This window comes from Lonchura striata, chromosome 3 (genome assembly GCF_050655825.1).
Source record: "Lonchura striata isolate lonStrDom1 chromosome 3, ASM5065582v1, whole genome shotgun sequence".
Taxonomy (NCBI): domain Eukaryota; kingdom Metazoa; phylum Chordata; class Aves; order Passeriformes; family Estrildidae; genus Lonchura; species Lonchura striata.
In genome coordinates, this window is record NC_140705.1 from 95,012,946 (window position 1) to 95,032,262 (window position 19,317).

Genomic DNA, 19,317 nt, shown 5'->3' on the forward strand with positions numbered 1-19,317 from the left:
ACAGCTTGTACCACAATAACCAAAGTCAGCCCAACTCAATAACATAATAATGCAAACATCCTTTAACCCTTTAACTTCTTTATACCAAATTTTATCACTTGCTTGCAAAACATTTCACAAAGGAGACACGATCAAAGGCAGTTCCAAACCCTACCTAGTTCTTTGGCTGCAGTCTTTAGTAAGGACTGCATTTTTTCTTCCAGTTCATTCATCTTCTCTCTTAATTCTGTTAAATTAGGATCAAAAGAAGCCTTGACGAGAAATTCATGATTCTCCACCTAGAGAAAAATAACAAGAAAAATTTATATGAACATAAGCAATAACAAAAAAAAACTCATCTTCCAGATCATACACAGTGAAATGAATTTACTTAATAATTCACACTCAATTTTTTATACATATATAATGCTGTCATGCGATGTTGTTTGTGATAGTTGGTGTCTGGTTCAACTGCAAAACAAACACATCTGAAATACTTGTTTTCTCACATAATGTACTTTATACATGCAAAATATACCAATTTGACAGACTCCCTTCTGCTGAAATGGAGTTGTCTGCACATTGATTTGCAAACAAATGACTGATTAGATAGCAGGGCAAAAAGGGAAGTCAAAAGGAATGAAATTGTCATGTACATGATCTGTCTGCCACCCTGGACTTAGGCAGCTAATCAAGACAGAGCATAGGGTGAATCAAAACAAGAAGCCTTTGGAAACTGAAGTTTCTGAATCAGTAATTTCTGCTTCAAAAGAAACTATAGAAGTTTAGGAAGGAACCTACATAGTGTCACAAAAAATCCTACCAATTTCAACCTAGCTCTCGAGTTGAAAAGCAGATACAGTTCCTTCTAAGTTTAACATTTTTAGAGGCAAGGATGAAGCATTCCATCTTTTTCTCGTATTTCATCTTTTTTCTCTCCTTTCCCTGTGCTTCCACTGCCAGGTGGCTACGTACCAAAAACACCACCAAACTTTGAAGTTGCCCTGACTTGAGGAGGAGGCTGGAGTAGAGGGTTTTTCAAAGGCCCCTTATGATTCTGTGATAAATAGGAATGGAAGTGACAGTTTCTCAACTTTTATTACAGCTAGGTAAATGAATAACCATGTCCCACGCTTTTTGAACTTAAATGTTTCTTTTTATATTAGAATGGATTATTGACATAATTTAGTTGCTATGACAACCTATACTTCAATTGCACTCAGAAAAGAACTGCGTTTTTTATTTGAACTCCCTCAAAATCCAAGAGGAATTTCAAGTCAAAGTTCAAATTGCAACGTTCATATGCACAAGGTTTATTCTTCTGGTAAAACCAGCGTTGTCTTATCTATAGACATTTTCCAGTACCTTGAAGGGGAGGAAAAACCAAATCCAACATGCCAGAGTCTATGGGATTTGACTAAAAATAACTGACTTGTTATTCTGTTTAGAAGGACAACAAAACACTTTCAAAGTAGAACCTGAAAAGAAATTTGAAGAGCTGGACTATGAAGGGTGAAGGCTTAAACAGATGTTACTTCTAAAGAAAAGAGAGTCCCAGGGCACACAAACTGCATTAACAGATGGTCTGTAACTGGTATAAAGCTATAAATTTCTTCATTACCATACATCACAAATTACCACAACATGTCAATCAAACAAGTCCTTCCATAAACAGTAAAATGCAGTTGATGGATGCACAACACAATGCAAAGAAAGAAAACACAGTGCTCCTGCCTTTGGAGAAAAGTCTGCATGTTCAAAATTTTAAACCCAGTGCAGTTCTCACAAGTTCAACAAATGGTGCTTACTGCCATATATATCTGGCACAAGTTTAGGTAGTTCTCTTATTTCTACAGTCAGCTGAGACCTTCACTTAGGATAATCCTAACCCCTGGTTAATAAAAAAAAGGAAAATCCTAAAAGACTCCACAAGTAATAAACATACCCTGGGGTACATTCTAGATTTGACACATATCACTGTAACTTTAAAAATACAAACAAGTAGAGAAATGACAAAATTGCTTCTCCACTTTTAATACTGATGAGATCTTTTAAAAATAGTTTCAGGTCCACAGCATCAATGTACCCAAAGCATTTTTTTCACTGGCTAGGGAATTTCAGATAGTGGGTGAATATCCTGTTGAGTACTTTGATACACTAATAACAGCCTTCATATACTTCTAAATGCAGCATATATTTCTATATACAGCTAAATTATTACTAGCTACTTAATACAGAAGATCAATTAAATTTAGTTCATATAGAGCAGACTCCAAAGCTCAATAAGAAACTTTAATTGCTGAGTAAACCCCACCCACAGAACATTTTATACCTTTTCCATGTCCAACGTTGTTTCTATCATCTCCAGAAACTTTGAGAAGTCAGAGCAGATATCATTAAGAGGTGTTATAAATACAGCCAACAACAACATCTGGTGAGCTCCTATTACAAACAAACAAGGAAAAATTATCATTCAGATTTACCAGATTTACCAGAATTCACTTATCCAAGATAAACAACACAACTGGTTACCTGGTTAATTTTACAAAGATGGGCTACGATTATTTCACTGAAACACGTGTACCTTTTTCTAAAATTGGCATTATCCCATCTACATTCTGATTAAGCTTGTACCTATTCTGTCACCTTTGTTCATAACTGGGGGTATTAATTCCCTTCTACTGTGAGTAAAAAAACAAACAACAGTATAAAAGCAAACCTGCTGTCTGAATATTACCAGTTCTTGCACATAAAAAGTTGACATGCCTTCTGCAAAGAATGTAGGTCTTATCTTCCACACTCAGAGCTTTTAATTCTTCTTAATAAAACACTACATAATACTGTGACTATTTGGTAATTACAATATGGACATAGCAACTGAAGTGTATGGTATCAGCTTTTGTTTTCCACAAAAAAGACCACATATTATAAACAGGTCTTTACAGTCACTTCTTCCCACTACAGAAGAAGGCATCAAGATTAGCAGAAATCCTCTGTAGCACCAAGTCAAACTGCATAGAACATATATTGGCTGGAAGTCCATGGGGCACCAAAAGCATTGAACACCAAGAGCAGTTCACAGTCAGCTCAACATGCACAGATATTGCCAAATTTGTGAAGGAAGTATTTTATTCAGGTACACATAAGCTACAAATAGGCACCTATATCCAGCAGCCACCTGTGGAAACATTCTGTCAGTAAATGCATGTTTACATCTTTACAGCCACTTCAAGTTATGATTTAACCAAAAGATTAGCATTATTGACTATATGATTTACAAAAAATGCCTCCAAATGAATCCAATGTTATTAGTTTAGACTCATTGAACTACACAGAGAATTAGGTTGCTTGCCTCTAATGTTTAGAGGCAGGGCTTTGCACATTAAAGGAGAAATATAGAATTAAGCTCTGGATATTCCAGAGCTTCCCAATTTCTTACCAAACCAAGAAAAAAGTCCTAGCCTTTCCTAAGAAAAAGTGCCATAGAAATTTATACAAAAATTGCCATAGAAATTTATAGAAAAATTCTCATAGAAATTCACAGAAAAAGTGCCACAGAAATTTACAGAAGTTACACAGTGAGGACCCAAGTGAATCTCTCCTCTCTCACTTGAAGTAGAAAGAAAAAGTTTGGTTTGATTTCTTTTTCTACCATGCTTTTTTATTTCTCCAGTCCCTCAAACCTTTAAAGTGAAAGATCTAAACTTATATATATTACTAGAGAAAAAAATTACATATTGTTGAGAGATTATTGGAGTTGCAAAAATGGAGTTTTCTGTTGACTAAAAATCTTCAAAAGCAAGAGATATGAAATAAAGATTGTTTTCAATTCCAAATTTCTTGCTTGCTCTCTTAATATCTTGGTTTTTTCCCCTCCTGTAAGACAACACATCTAAACCAACCTATAAAATAAAAGCATTCAACAAAGAAGGAAGAGATTGAAGAGCAGAAGTTTCATGTCCACTCTTCAGAATGGGCTTAGCACTTCCCAGTGCTCCAGCTGACAGAACACACAGCAAACACAATGAAATTATATTCAGTATTCTTGAACCAATGAAAAACAATTGTGCTTGAACTTAAAGTAGTATTATGATTATTTTTCTTGAGTAGGGAAGTTTAATGATGCCATTTCATTATTTAAGCTTGAAGGGTACATCTCAGACACCATAGCAAATGTCACATTCAAAAGTTAGAATATATTAGAATCAGAATATATTAATTTATTAAGTAAATAAAATACTGATGTATTTACATACATTCCTTTATATGGGTCCAACTGATACACTGCAAAATTTATTTTCACTTTTAATCCAACTTCAGACTGTGTCCAGCACTTGAAGGAAGCAAAACAGTGGATTCAGTGAATAACCAGGGTTTACAAAAGTGATTTGCATATGCTTTTCTTAAAACATCTGGCATTATAAAAATATGAGAAAGAAACACCACTGAAAAATTCTAAATTAAACTCCAACATATCTTGCACCTGTATTCATAAACTCATAGAAAAGGTGCATAGTAAAAAAAAAAATCCTCTTTTGCACCTACTCAACTTTATTAGGATGGAAACTAACCACTGAGGGAAAGACTAATAGAGCTATGCACCATCAAAAGCTGAGATGCATATTGATCACAAAGCCAACCTGTGCCCAGGTGCAGTTTTTAATTTAAACCATAATTTACTTACTGAAGCACAGACAAGTGTTTATTACACATGTTAAAGACTTGACAATTAATATTGTTTTTAAATGTTGTCTGGCAATTAAAAAAACCACTAATCTTCAGACTTGAAACACACAGTTAGTTTGGCAGCAAAATGACACTGCTCTATCCAGGCAAAACAAATCCCCAGGGTTAAGTGCACCAGTCATTTTGATATGCAATGGAAAGTGGGGTAAAATGAAAAGAACAATGTAAATTGATATAAAATATAGTATAGGTTTACTACAGGCAAGTAATATCCATATGGTGCAACATCTGTCTGAAATACTGAATGCCTGAGACAAAGGGGACTCTGCAGACCTAATCTGGGCTCTTCTAAAGCATTCAGCATGGTGGCACAGGAGCTGTCAAGGTGCAAGAGCTACGATTTATGCCATGACCAGAGTGCAGATAAAGAGGGTATCACCCACTTGCAAAAGATAAACAAGCTGAAAGGACACCAGTTCCTTCAGGACTCACAGATGCATTTATCCTCTTAAGATGTGTGAATTCATATAAATGCAGAGAAGAAGGTTGCTTATAAATCCACTAAAATATGGAAGCTACTGATTAGCTTATATTGGAATAAGATAAATCAGAAATAGAGCAACACCTTGAAAACTGGGCTAATAGAAATGAAGTAAAATGTAACACTGAGTAAGATGACACATTGATAGATAAATGTGTTTCCACTATGAGTAAGGCAATAATCAGTTGGATATGACAAAGGATGGGAAGCAGCCAAGTTTGATCACAACAGGCTGTAACACACCAGTGCAACAGTCTGGAAAAGAACAGGACTGAAACAAGCAGTAAGGGGTATTCAGTCACTGTATACAGTATGGTAAAAATACACCTGACACCCAGCACACAATTCCTGTAACCTGCATATTTACAGACTTAAAGAGGGTTTGTTTGAGATGGGAAAGAAGATGCTTCAGCAGCTTCTTCAAGACAGCAATCTTGTAAGGACCCAGATTTCATGCCCCAGCAGTCAGAGTAATGAACAACTGCTCTCTTTTGCCAGCTAGAGCAAAATGATTTGATGACTCAAGAGTCCCTTCCCACCTTATGGCCAAACCAGAAAAAAGCCATTTTCATTCATCACCCTCCTCCTCAGGTTCCACCATCCATAAAAACAAGGATTCAAACAAAAAAATGCTTCATTTTGAGGGAAAGGCAGTCACAGCTGATGATTTTGTGGTTGTTCAATATCCCCACAGCCACTCATAGGCAAGAGAGTTCTGAAACTGGCACATACTCAGAATTGCCAAAAATCTGACTTTCCACCCCTTGATGAGTTACAACATTCTGTACAGTCAGAAACAGAGAAATTACCAGATCCACACTGAATCACTCATGTACACTGAAAATTACCAGACCACTCATATACCTTGAACAGGTGGTACAAGTACAAAGAAAAATAAAAATAACACGCCACTTTTTTTAAACTATCCTTAATACACTGCTGGTGACTGCCCTACTAAGTCCAACTGATTCATGTGTAGAACAGGAAGAACCTTTTGCAGTCTATTAACTTTTCCATATGGTGAGCTTAGCAGTTTGCCTTACACAGCTTGCTCCTCAAAACTCTAAAAATGGGATTGTTTTCCTACCCCAGTGCTATGACAGAGGGACTCTGTTGATCCAAATGGCAACTAATATAAAAAGAAGTAAATACAGGAAGCAAGCATTCTGAACTAACACCTCAGTACAGGATGGGAATCCAAGAGCTCCATGTCAAGGCTAAAACAAGCAGAGTCTGCTTGGAAAAGCCAAATGGATACAACTGAGGCAGCTGAAGAGTGACACAGCTCTTTAAAAACAAAAACAAACAAAAGAGTTACATCCGTCAGTTCCTTCAGAGTTTCAGATCTTAACTGCTCTTGGAAATAACACAGCCAATAAAAAACTGATTTATTTTTAGATTAATATTGTAGAAGCTTCATTACTGAAGTCGTAAAACTGTAGTACAGAAAAGTATAAGACACCGGGTAGCTTTATTTTCTACTGAAATAGAGGAAAGAAATTTTTGTAGCCATACAATTTCTAACATTTGTTTTTCAGGCTTTGGTGCTTGCTTTACACAAAGGGCATTTCTAACAAATTAATGGGCTTCTATAGAAATGAGCTTTCTGGTAGGTTAGAACTGCTCTTGCTAAATTGAATGCTGATCTTATTCTGCATTTTCTTGGTAATATACAGAAAAGGGAAAAAACAGCAGCTTTTTTACTTTCTAAACTTGCTTGTCACAGCATTGTGCTTCCTACTAATGAGGACTGGAAGAAATCCTGCCATGTTACTTGTATCAAATGCAGGAGCATTATGATTTAAAAAACTCAAACATTTGAGTTATACCACTAATACTTAAACTGGGGGCATTTTGTGTTTAATTACAACCCAAAGTGGATGACAACAATATTGTATGAATGGTATCTTGTGTGTAACATCACACACAGCTGGTCAGGAATTCCTAGTGACAAGTCCATGTCAAAGATTCCCACACCACCACCCAACAGTTCAACATCCCAGCTACACACTAATTGGAGCACATTTTCCTGCAAAGATTTGACTATGAATATTTTTAAGTATCTGACTGGCATTTTGGAATTTCAGCTCATGTAAAATTCAAATGTGTTTAAGCTTTATTCCTGCAACAAAAGCACACAGGGAAAAAAAGTAATTTTTGAAATCTACGCTCTATTTCTTTGCATCATCAGTATACCACAAAACACCGAGATGGACAATATTCTAAATATTCTAAATCTAATACCCAAAAAGGGGTAACAATACCTTCATGTTTTTCTAGTGCTTGTACAACATTAGGCAGTTGATTGATAGCCTGGAACATTCGGTAACAGTCTTGTAAGTTTGCTGCTTGTCTCTGAAATTTCTTTGCCAGCCGGTTGAGGTCTGGAAAGCGACGTAACAGATCTTCCTGAAGGCACTGACGTAGCTCTGGATCCATCACAAAAGCTTCAACCAAATTCAACCTACATAAGAGATTCATAACCATGATTAGCATGGCGTGATCTGTAATTCTTTTATATCACCAGTTATCTGACAGTTTCTATTTGTAGTTTCTCCATGGCTGTATCCACTGGCCAACTTCCCTGGTTAAAAAAACCAAACAAACAAATGAGAACAGGACAACACATGAGCTGAGAAAGCAAAGAGATTTAACTCATGTCAAGCTTCTGTATTTTGAACAGTCAGGGTTTCTAATGAACACTGTTGGAGTGCAATTGTTCCAAGTGCAAATACCAATGCCTGTCCTGTAGGTAAAGCTGACTCAGAATTGACTTTGAGATTAATCCTTTCCCTTCACTACCATAAAAGTATTCCAGTAGTCTACAGAAGAAGAGGTATTAAGGAGGAAAAAAACCCACTACTGGGAGAGTTTAGCTCCCTGTGGTCAAGGCCAGTATGGACACTGTGCAGCAGTGCAAGCCTGAACCACAGGACGGGAATCCTCACAGCTGGAAGGCACTGACCACTCCAAGCCCTGCTCAAAGCAGAGTCACAGCTAAAGCCAGCTGCACATCCTGGGGGCTGCCAAGGATGGTCCCAGTGCCAACCTCTGGAATACAGCCCCAGTGACTGACCTCCATGGGGACTTCATGCCCCTGAGCCTGGCAGCTGAGGGTCCCTGCTCTGCGAGATGTCACAGGAGACAGTGACAACTCAAGCCACAATATGCAACATTTCCTGCTCTTCCCTTATCCAACCACCTAGTCTATTTATTGTAGAAGGTTACTGGGTTATCCAGCCACAATTTTCCCTCTGTAAATCCATGCCAACTACTTCCAAACTACTGTTTGCCTAGAGGCAAAATTGGGAAACTGCATTCTTATCAGTGAGGGCACTGTCTGCCAGCCTTGCCACCACTGACTCCCAGCTTGCCTTCCCTTGCTGTTGCTCCCTGACATTTTGGTTTGGTATTTTGTTTGGGGTTTTTTTCTGTTTTTTTTGTTTTGTTTTGTTTTAATAATTTTAGGTATGGGGGCTTTAAAATAGTGAAATAAATATTCTTTAAGTGCTGAAAGCAAGAATAAAATCTCAGTAAGAAGTGACAGAGCATTAAATTGTATTTTTCCACTAGAATGTGAGCACAATTTCATACATTTTTTTGGGTTTTTGCATCAGTTAATATTGCCATCTCTACACATTTTGCATTTGCAGTTAAAAAAAGAAGTCGGATATTGTTAATTTTGGAATGCCAGGGAGGTCAGGGTTCTTTGATCACACTTTCAGAACACCAACGAAGAGCTCTGCCTCCTTCAGAGATCTCCCCATATTACATACTGTGCTGATTTCTGGTTAATAATATCTATCAATATCTTTGCTTCAGCAGAGGAGTTAATTTTATCTAGAGACATGCAAGCAAGGAAAGGACAGCTTGCTGCTGGTTTGCTTACTGGCAGAAAAATGAACTTGTTTCAATTACAGTAACATCTGCATTTGCAAACTGCATTGGAAATGACGATTTTTTTTGTCATTCTGACAGCAGAAATCTCCACGTTACACACTGCAGTGCTGTGCAGAGTGCCAGACACTGGCAACACTACACAGGGGTTAACACGGTCCACAGCCCCAGGTAATTAGCAAAGACAGGAAACAAAGGCTTTGGCTAAAGCAACACAAGAGGTAGACAGCCCTGGACAGGTAGTGGTACATTTCTGTCTACAAAAAAATCCCTCTGTTTCAAAAAGTATTCTACCCCCACACTCCAGTGAATTTTCTGTATTATACCCCAAAAAAATCAATGAAAAAGATGAGAGAAGGATCCTTTCTCTACATTTATCCATTCAACTACAGTCTTAATACATAATTTGAGAGATTGACATTAGTGACACATAAGGGTGCTTTACTTCCAAAAGAAACATTAAAGTTCCAGCATGTACACAGAACTTGTCAGAAATAGAGAGGAAAATACTGAAGATACCAACTTCAAGAACACAGAACAAGACTTTTATGAGAAACATCATAAAAGCCAAGCAATTTTCCATTCTTATCCCTGTTGGTGTTTCTGAGCACGATTTCTAGCTTTCAGATTTCTGTCAAACGGTTTGGAGGAATAACAAGAATACAAGATCTCTTCACAGCAGATACAGTGCCATGTTTATCACAAAGCCCTTCAACTTACCCAGCACACCTCACTTAGGGCTCACATCACAAACTCTTCTCTCAGAAGTGCCAGCAGCAACCAGTGACCAAACACAGATTTAAAGACCAGATATTGTTTAAATATTGAGGGGAAAAAAAGCAATAAGAACTAAATGAAACTAAAGACACCTGATAAAACTGTTTAACAGCCTAAATACGAGCTCACTAACCAGATGTGCTCCTTCCCCCTAAGGGTTTAGAGAAGGAACCAACCTGCCAACATGAACCTCACCACAGGAACCAAGCAGCTCGGTCATTTTTAGTCCTGTAATCTGGAAACAATTCCTTTGGCAAAAACAAAGCAGGATTTATTATAAACTTCTCCATTTAGCATACCCATGTATTCCTACTGTTACCTTCCCTGGTGTTCAGCAGTTATAGTCATGGCAAACACACAAGAGGTTGTACTATCCTGATGTGATGTCCTCTCACTTCCCAGGTATGATGCCAGATTTATAAACTTATTTATTATTTCTCCATTATCAAAATACCACCACACCATCAACCCGTAAAGAGGAACTAGTTGCAAATACCTTCAAGGTTTACTATGAGGGAAACTGCATTAATTTCTTGTTTAAAAGGACCTTACTTCACTTTAAAAAATCCCAGTATTTCTTCACTTTAAAAAAGCACCAGGAAGAAACATTTGGAATGTTTATCCAGTATCAAAAGTGAATTTTAATCCGGAGAAATACTATTCCTGCCTGCAGCAGGAAACAAGTTTTCTGTGTTCACTTTACCCAACCTGATTAAACTACTGACTACTCCATGATTTCAAGTTTGAAACTTCACATATGAAAACTATTTTTCTCATTTTGATGACCAATTTCGCACATGCAAGAATGTGCAAAATTCTAGTTGAACATCAACATCAGATGCTATCTTGCCCTCTCATGGCTTATGTTTAAAGTCAGAGAGCTTAGATTCTTTTCAAAGAGGTCCTTAGAAAATCAGTAATCCTAGCATACAGATATATGCACAGAATCACTTCTGAAAACTTCCTAAATTCTGCACAGCTGCTGTAAGTCATTCAATAACATCTCAAGCCCAGCTTCTAGATCTAGATTTTTTTCCCCCGTTTTTGCCCTTTGCACAAACAAACCCTTCGCTTTCATCCCATGACTCCCTCAGTTTGTTCAACAGCCTCTTGGATAAGACCTGTCAAAGGCATTTTGAAAGCTCTAACTTATTTTTTTCCCCTCCTCTTTTGTCCACAATGACAAGTTCAAAGAGTTCTCAGATCAGCACAAACTATCTTCCTCTGCCAAAACCATGATAATTAGACTAACATTTCTTGACCTTTCTGGTAGTGTTCTATCTTCCCCCCTACATTTGCCAACCACAAAGATACATCTGACAGGTTTGTGTTCATGCCACATTTTGCATAACCATTTCCTGTTGGTAAGAATACATACACGGTTGCTGAATAGAAAACCATTAGCCATGAATAATGCTCACAAGTAACGATGAAATCAAATGACAGGTTGTTTTTAATATAACGTTCAACTGGGGGGGGTGGGGGGGGAAGGAAATACAAAATTAAACAAATTTTAAAAATCTGAGAAAGTGTAACCAAACAAGAGCTGACAAGACTAGATAACTCATTTCTGCCACACAGACAAAAGGAAAGGAAAATAGGGCAAACCTTTCCACCACAGATCTAAGGCAGCAGAGTCAAGATAACAGAAACAATTATAAGTAGTGAAACCACACTAGAACATAAAGGAAATCTCTCTTTCAAGACAGTTATTTAAATTTGCAAAACCACCTAGCAAGACTGCAGCTAATGTAACTGAAAAGCATCACTAGTGCTTTTATTTGCATCACCAGTGCTTTAATTTGGAAACAGCAACCACCTTTTTTTCCTGCTAAGCACAACCATGGCCGTTTACCAGCTTTGAATTCTGTGCTCTAACAAGTATCATTAGGCTTAGTGTGGTCTGGGAGACAGAGAGAGGAAAAAAACCATTCATCTCCAAGTTTCTGCTGCATATTCCAGAATCCAACTCAAAACATTCCATCTTCTCCTCGGTTTTGCTGTTAATAAGAGGCATCTCTTGAACCAGCTTCCGACAAAAGGCCAATGTACCATGCACACACACACAGAAAAAGATAACAAAAATCTGTTTTTTTTCAACCTAATATATATCACACACTTTCCTGAGCCTTCACACACTGCTTCCCTTCCACTGATGCCTGCATCACATCTGACACCAGAAGAGATTGCTCCTTCCCTTGCTACACCTGTGCAGCATTTTTTATCACCATTTTAAGGTGCCTCAACACAGACATTGTCAGGAGGGTTTAATTCTATTTCTAGGTTCTTATACAGCTAAATATCAAAGTTTAAGTTAATAGAAAACATTAACCATGCCAGATTTCTAGATAGGTTTTTATGAAGAAAGAAAAGAATTCTGTGTGTAGAAATAATAACTAAACTAACAAACTAAAATAAAAGGTCACAGTTAGAAGGAACAGAATATTTATAATGCCTGAGCAAGATTTACCAGCACCAAAAAAAAAACAAAAAACAAAACAAACAAATCAAAACAAACAAACAAAACCACAACAGAAACCAAACAAAAACCCACAAACAAACAAACACACCAAACAAAAACCCAACAAACCAGTGTGCAATAAGATTAGTTATAAAGCATCTGGAGTTTTCATCTCTCCTCTACCAACATCCTACAAAATCCTGGACAGCTCTGCACCTCCCTGTCCATGCAGGAAAAAAAACACTCCCCTCAAGCACCTCTGCTCAAAAAAAGGACTCTGAGGGTTTTTTTTGTAATTTCATTAAACTGGGATCCATATGTAATCACTGTGAAAAATGCTAAGTACTTATTTTTTAAAAATTTTAAAAGTTTAATAATAATAAAATGGTTATAAAAATAGTAATATAATTAGAGTAATAAGGTTTAGAGTTAGGACAATTATAAGACAATAAAAAGTAAAGCACTATGGACATCTGGATGCTTTTGGATACTAACTTATGAAAAATATGTTTTGTGAACAAAGGAATTACCCTTAAAACAATATACTTGTTGTATATTCATATATCTTTTATGGTTATGTATACATTTTATTTAAAATAAGAAACTCTGTTGTATGTCCATTGTTTTTTTTTATTTTTATGGCGTCTTTGAGTCTGAGTAAAGCTTGAAGAAATTAGTTTCTTCTGATAAGAAGCTATAAATTCTTCTCTTTTAGAAGATTTATGTGTTCTTTGAAGTGACTATTTCATTCTTTAAAAAATAAAACCAAACTCCCCCTGCATACATAATCTCTATTTTAACATTATGTTAAACCTAAAACTATATTTAACACACTACTTAAAAAAATTGATACAGCATAACTTTCTAACATTACACATATAATATTCATTGTAATAGCTGCGAAAAGCCAATCATAACATATGTATTTTTCACAATCACTAATACATATTTAATAAGTAATATATATTTAGTTATTACTTCAGGGTAGTGACTTCAAATCCCAGTTACTCATAGATGTTTTCAGAAAAAATTGTACTAACTAAAAATCCCACATAACACAAGGAAAAAAGTGTTAACATTGAAATAAACTAAGAATGCCCTCTCTTACAGGAGAAGCTGACTTATTTTAAGAAGACCTTAAAAGTTTGTCACTCCCCTGACTATCCAACAGGTGAGACTTCTGAAGAGAATATATTTATATTCTCTGCCTGCTAAATGATTTTTTTTTACTGCAGATTAAGACCAGCTTTCCTGTCCAACTGTTCTACTTGATTATGTAGAATTTTAATCAAGAAATACCACTTACAAAAGCAGCATATTAAAGACTGCTTTAAAATATACTGAGACTTTGATCTCAGCACAAGTTTCAGAATGTGCACAGCTGCATCAGTTTAATTTCATGTTTTCTTCATACAAATGAAAGTGGAAAAATACCTCACATAACATTATTTTGTTTCCCTTAGGTTTCTTTCGATCTCAGATCTCTTCTTAATCCAATGTGGCCAAAGCAAATCTTCCCTGGACGTGCTTAACCCTTAGACATGTAAAATGATACCCACCGCCTTACCTGTTCTAATTGGGCTTTTTTTTGTTTTTTTGCACAAGGCACCCAGTATTTTAACATCCTGGAGGAAGCCCAGACTACAGCAAGTTCCTGTAACAGATAAATACTTCCATTTATTTTTTTCCAACCAGAATTCTTTTTCCAACCAGAAATAAGCAAGGCACTGTCCCCTAAGCTCCCTTTATAAACTTTTCCTGATAACCAAGTTGTTCCCTAGACAATCGTTTCTCTCCCAAAAATCAGCCATAATCCAGTTTGCTGCCTCAGGTAAGCAGTAGAGACCTTAAATTTACACAGCTCTTTTCATGCCAAAGAACTTCAGTATGCTTTACAGCCTTTGAAGTATTAAAGCAGACACCTAAGATCAGCACATGGGAGCCTAAATCAGAAATCTGAACCCTGGTAACTAAAAATTACTTTAGTAATTCAGCACACAGCAGCATAAAAATCACATTGACCATCCCAGGTCATTTTGCCTCAGACAATCAGAGCTGTTGCATGCATTTAAAAAATAACATCTAAAATTTCTCAGACAAGCACAAAGAAATAACAATGCAAAATAGCTAGGCAACCCACGCATGCTTTTGAAAGTGCTTAGTTATGCACCGAAGACTTTTTTTATGAAACTACAGCAGCTTTTGCAAACAATTAGAAATAAATGTAACACAAACCCTGAGGAATAAAGAACCAGCAGCTTTAGAGAGACTAATACCATCAAAAGCCATTTTATTTTAGTCATACATCATAGGCTTAGGATCACTGATCTCAGGACCCACTCAGCTCATACTGGAGATTTTGCACAGCCAGAAGTTGCTCTGGTTTCTGGCAGCTCCAGCTGATGGCAATATTTACTCAAGCCACAGGAATAGGCTGGGAAGGCCCCCACCACAGGCACAAGTTCTTCTAGTGCTCTGAACACACTAGATCTGAATCCAGGTTTTTGATTCACCAAGAACTCAGAATGTTGCTTTCTGGATGAGTTGTACACACACCTCTCCAGCACTTCTTACATTTGAGACAGAATATCCCAAGCCAAGGGTCAAAATCTTACTGCTGTTTTAATGAAATTGTACCAATTTGGAAATACAGTATCACTCAGACTCCAAAATCTTGTGTCTGAGTGTCACTATTGGGACACAAAGTAAGTACACAAACGCTTGGTAAGTTTAGAGGCTTAAAAAGAGAGTGTTTTATTTGAGCATCTGGTATTTATAGAATTCCAGAGGTGACCATGGATTGGAGGATGGAATTACCACCTCTCCAACCACACTGGTCAAACCAACAGTCCATCAGTTCTCTCACAAAGAAGAATGCAAAACAATTGTTATTTACATGAACAGTGTATGAGAACTCCAGTAGAAATATGTAAATAGATCAGAAGGCTGAAGAAGTTTTATGAGAACTTTAAAACTTTCAAAAGAACTGTAAAAGAAAACTTAACACTTTTAAAAATCAGGGCAACATCTGAGTATCACAAGCTGTTCACCTGAGCAAGCTCTCCTCCAGCTCTCCCAAATTTGCATGGACACACAAGGGCCTATAATTCAGAAGCAGACAACCCAGCCAATTCCAAGACACCCAGACTTCTTCCTACTATCTGCCAAAAAAAGAGCAGCCTGCACCTTCACAGGGACTCCCCTCCAAGCTAAATGGCTCAAAACCTTTCCCACCTGCCCTTGCCCAAACCGTGCAACCTTGTCATTGTTTCCTCCTGCCATGTGAGCACAAAGCTGGTTTTGTTTCCTCAGTTTCTGAATGTTTCTGTACTATCAAATTACCTCACAGCTTCCCTCCCTGAAAATCATTGTCACAACCTAAACACCCCCAAAAAGCTAAACTAAAAGATAGTTGCTTACAAAAGAAACATTGAAGATGATAGTGAAGAAGTCAAACAGTGTATATTCTTCCTCAGTTCAGAATTTGAAGTGCATTACTGTTTCATGTGAGGGGCAGCCCCCTCCTCAAACACACATCTTCATTGCTGTGGCTGGGTTTGCTTTTCACCCCTGGCTTCCCTCAACCACCTCACCCCGGGGTGGCCCTGCCAGCTGGGGACAAGCCCAGCTGTGTCCTGATGTTGGCCAAAAGTGGCTAGGAAATTATGCCCTCAAGGCCCAGCAACACTTCCAAGCTGGCAGAAAGCAGCACTGCCACCAGAAGTGTGAGGTGGGGCTGCTACCCACTGCTCTTCTGCCTGCCACACTCTCTCCATCAGGTTTTCCAAGAACTAAGCCAAGGGATCTACCTGCAGGCAGGGACCTGAAGCTCTCAGAATGCACTGAGCACTAACAACTGCCCTCCACCCATTGTAACAGTGCAGCTCTTCAGAACCCTCTCCTGTTCTCCTTTAATCTTAAATGTAACTTGAAGAGACCGTGAATATCCTATTTTTCACAGCTCTGCTGAAGTATAATCCCTTGTAATATGGAGTGCAAGGTTTGAAGAGCAGCTTTAGACCCTAGGAGAGCCACAGAAATCAAACTGCACACACTTTCCAGAGCTCTGGGTACGCAGTGTGCTACTAAGCAGCTGCACAGATCAGGCTCCCTGCTGTTGAACTTCTAATATTAAGCAAAGTAAGAAAGCCACAGTCAAATATCAGTTTCATGCCTTTTCTAGCTTCCCTAATTAGTCCCTAAATCATCCTACCATGATAACAATAATGGGTATTTCTAAGTTCAGGGCAGTCCATTTTCAGAGAACTTGTAATTCAAATAAATGCAGTCTTCCAACCAAACAGAGTTCACAGTCCTCTATATCAGTTATATTTATATAACATAAAATTAATATGGAACAGGGAAGCAACAGATTCTTTGCCACTCTACACAAATTTCTGAATATACTATTTGAGTATTATGTCAAAGGCCAGAGAGCAAATTAAAGCCCTGGAATTCTATCAGGGGGACCAGGCACAAAGTAACTATTTTTTATAAAAACCAAGCATGAAAAATTTTTTACAAAAATCAAGCATTGAAAGCTATGGCATATATTGACAAAAAAGACACATGTATTGACTATGAGGCAAGACAGTAAGATCAGAATAAAAAATAAACCAGAATTATCAGGAAAAGCAGTTAAAATAACACAGGATTTTTTTCCTCACAAGATACTTATCCAAGTCTGATGTCACCAATAATTCATTATTTTTGCACAAGTGCTTATGAACTTTCCAGTCTCAGCAGATCAAGCAAAGTAGAGACAATTCTTCAGCTGACAAATAAAATATTTGGTCTTAATTCTTGTCAGCAAAGTACCACTTGATGCAATTAAGTCTTTGCTCCTGAAGCAGACTGCTGCAACAGCAATATTTTTAGACCCTGAGGGAAGCGAGTGCCTGGCATCATGCTGAAGAACATGCAAATAAAGCAGCACCACAGCAGCAGAGCTCTGCTTGGCCTCCTGGAGCCAGAACTGAGGAGCAAGTGCAGGACTGTGATGCAGGAAGAGAGGGAGAAGAAGGGAGAGGGGGGAAGAGAGGGGGGAGAAGAGAGTGGACAGAAGGGAGGGGGCAGAAGGGAGGGGGCAGAAGGGAGGGAATTATCTTTCCTCCACCTGCAAGGCAAGGCTGGCAGCTCTCCCTGTTGACACCACCCTGCACATGGCCAGGAGCTGCAGGGCAGCTGTGAGCTGCGCTGCAGAGTACAGGGGGGAGCCTGCAGGAGCATTTCTGCAGGCAGGAGGTGACCAGAGCTTGCCAGGGCTCCCACTGCTTCTCTCCAAGTGAGGCTGAAGGCCACCTACAGCAGGGCCACGGGGACATCTCCCTGTCACCACCTCCTGCTGAGGGTTCACCTGGGACTACTCCACATTCCCATGGCAGACCAGCCCTGGCTCTACAGAACTCGGGTCCTGAAAATATCAGAACGTTTAAAACAAGAAGTGTTGCTCCCGTGTCTAGATGCTGAAGAAACTTTATACACCTGTTCATCCAAATTACACCTACACAATCACCCCAGTCACACTTCAAACCAGAACCAGGTGTCTTTTATTTCCCATTCCTCGGCCTGGGTGTGTTACATATAGTACCAGTCACTATCCTACTGATAGACAATGAAAACAAACCATTACTTCTTTTTCCCAAAAGCTGTATTTGCCAAATAAGAACAAAGTACTTTCTAATTGTACTTTTTAATTACTACCAAGAGCTGCCACTCAACCCAGTTTTATTTAACAGCCCTATTTAGATTTGATCCTACTCCCCTCCTCTTTCACAGTTCAGGAATAACAAAATTATTACCCCTAATGAATTAAACAGTTCACCTGAAGAGGAACTAGCATAAAAAGGGGAAATTCTCACGTTATAGTAACACACTACTTCGCAGAATGATAAACAAGTGTTCCCAACTTTTAAACATGCATGTTTATAGAAGGAAACCAGAGTATCTACCAACAAAGTTGAATTTTGAATATTCAACACAGCAAATCCTTTCCCACCTCAAACCCCATTGCAATCTTGCTGGACTAAGCAGCCTCTTACCCTCAAGGAACTGTACACACAAAAGTGATATGAGGATAGCTCATAAAACAAGATGTATCTCCTAAAATCTTGGTTAGAGACAAATTTTTTGTCTTCCCAATATTTATTTCCATACATATAGTCTTTTTCATAACATTTTCACAGTCTGTTTTCTGTAGGAGCCAAAAATATTCTAATAGCATATTCACAGCAATTTATCAGGAAAGCAGCAAGTTTACTGAGCAATGGTAGTGCACGGCTCCATTTCACAGACTCACTATTCCAATCCAAGATCGGCAGATATCCATTCTATCCTCCTGCAGCAAGTTTGGCAATCTAACTCACAACATAAATCAACTGGCATAATCTCAAACTGCCAAAGTACCAGCAGAAAGCAAACTCAAGTCAGATGATGAAATCTGAACAAATCCTGGCTTCTGGTATTTGTTGACCTGCACTTAGGATGCTCATAGTAATAGCAGCTCATGGACCAGCTGCAGAGGAGCAAAAGGATTAACTTTCCTCACTTTTTCATGGACTAGTTTTCATCAGGTGAACAAGCCAAATCAAACTGATCTTTAGCTATGAGACCAAAAAAAAAAAAAAAAAAAAAAGGAAGCAGGAGGTATGGAATACCCCTTTTGGCAACTGCCGAGTTTTGCTGGATTATTTACTATCCAACATGACACTTTGGTTGTTTAAGCATGATAATATCTCCATCAAAAGATGAACGAGTCAGCTACAGGAGTACCAGTGCCAAGTACAAGGGAACAGGTGGCAGTCCACAGTTAGGGAAGCATGACTGAACCCTTTGATTTAAAGTGATTTTAAGTGTGAGCCATCCATGAAATAGCTCAGGGCTACAGGCTGCTGCATGGTGCACAAGAGTCAAAAACAAGTGAAAAACTTTCACACTAAATCCTGAAGACCAAAGAAACCCTACATACAGCACAGAG

General features: G+C 38.1%; 1 protein-coding gene across 1 annotated transcript in view; it reads right to left on the reverse strand.

Annotated features, from left to right (window-relative positions):
- The window catches only part of MSH2 (mutS homolog 2), a 46,354-nt gene that overhangs the window by 13,457 nt on the left and 13,580 nt on the right, over window positions 1-19,317 (reverse strand). Inside the window, exons 7-9 of the mRNA XM_021540177.3 lie at window positions 7,471-7,670; window positions 2,312-2,421; window positions 155-278 (exon numbers count right to left, since the gene is read on the reverse strand). Of these exons, the coding sequence (XP_021395852.1) occupies window positions 155-278; window positions 2,312-2,421; window positions 7,471-7,670 (434 nt within the window). The remainder of the gene's footprint in view (window positions 1-154; window positions 279-2,311; window positions 2,422-7,470; window positions 7,671-19,317) is intronic.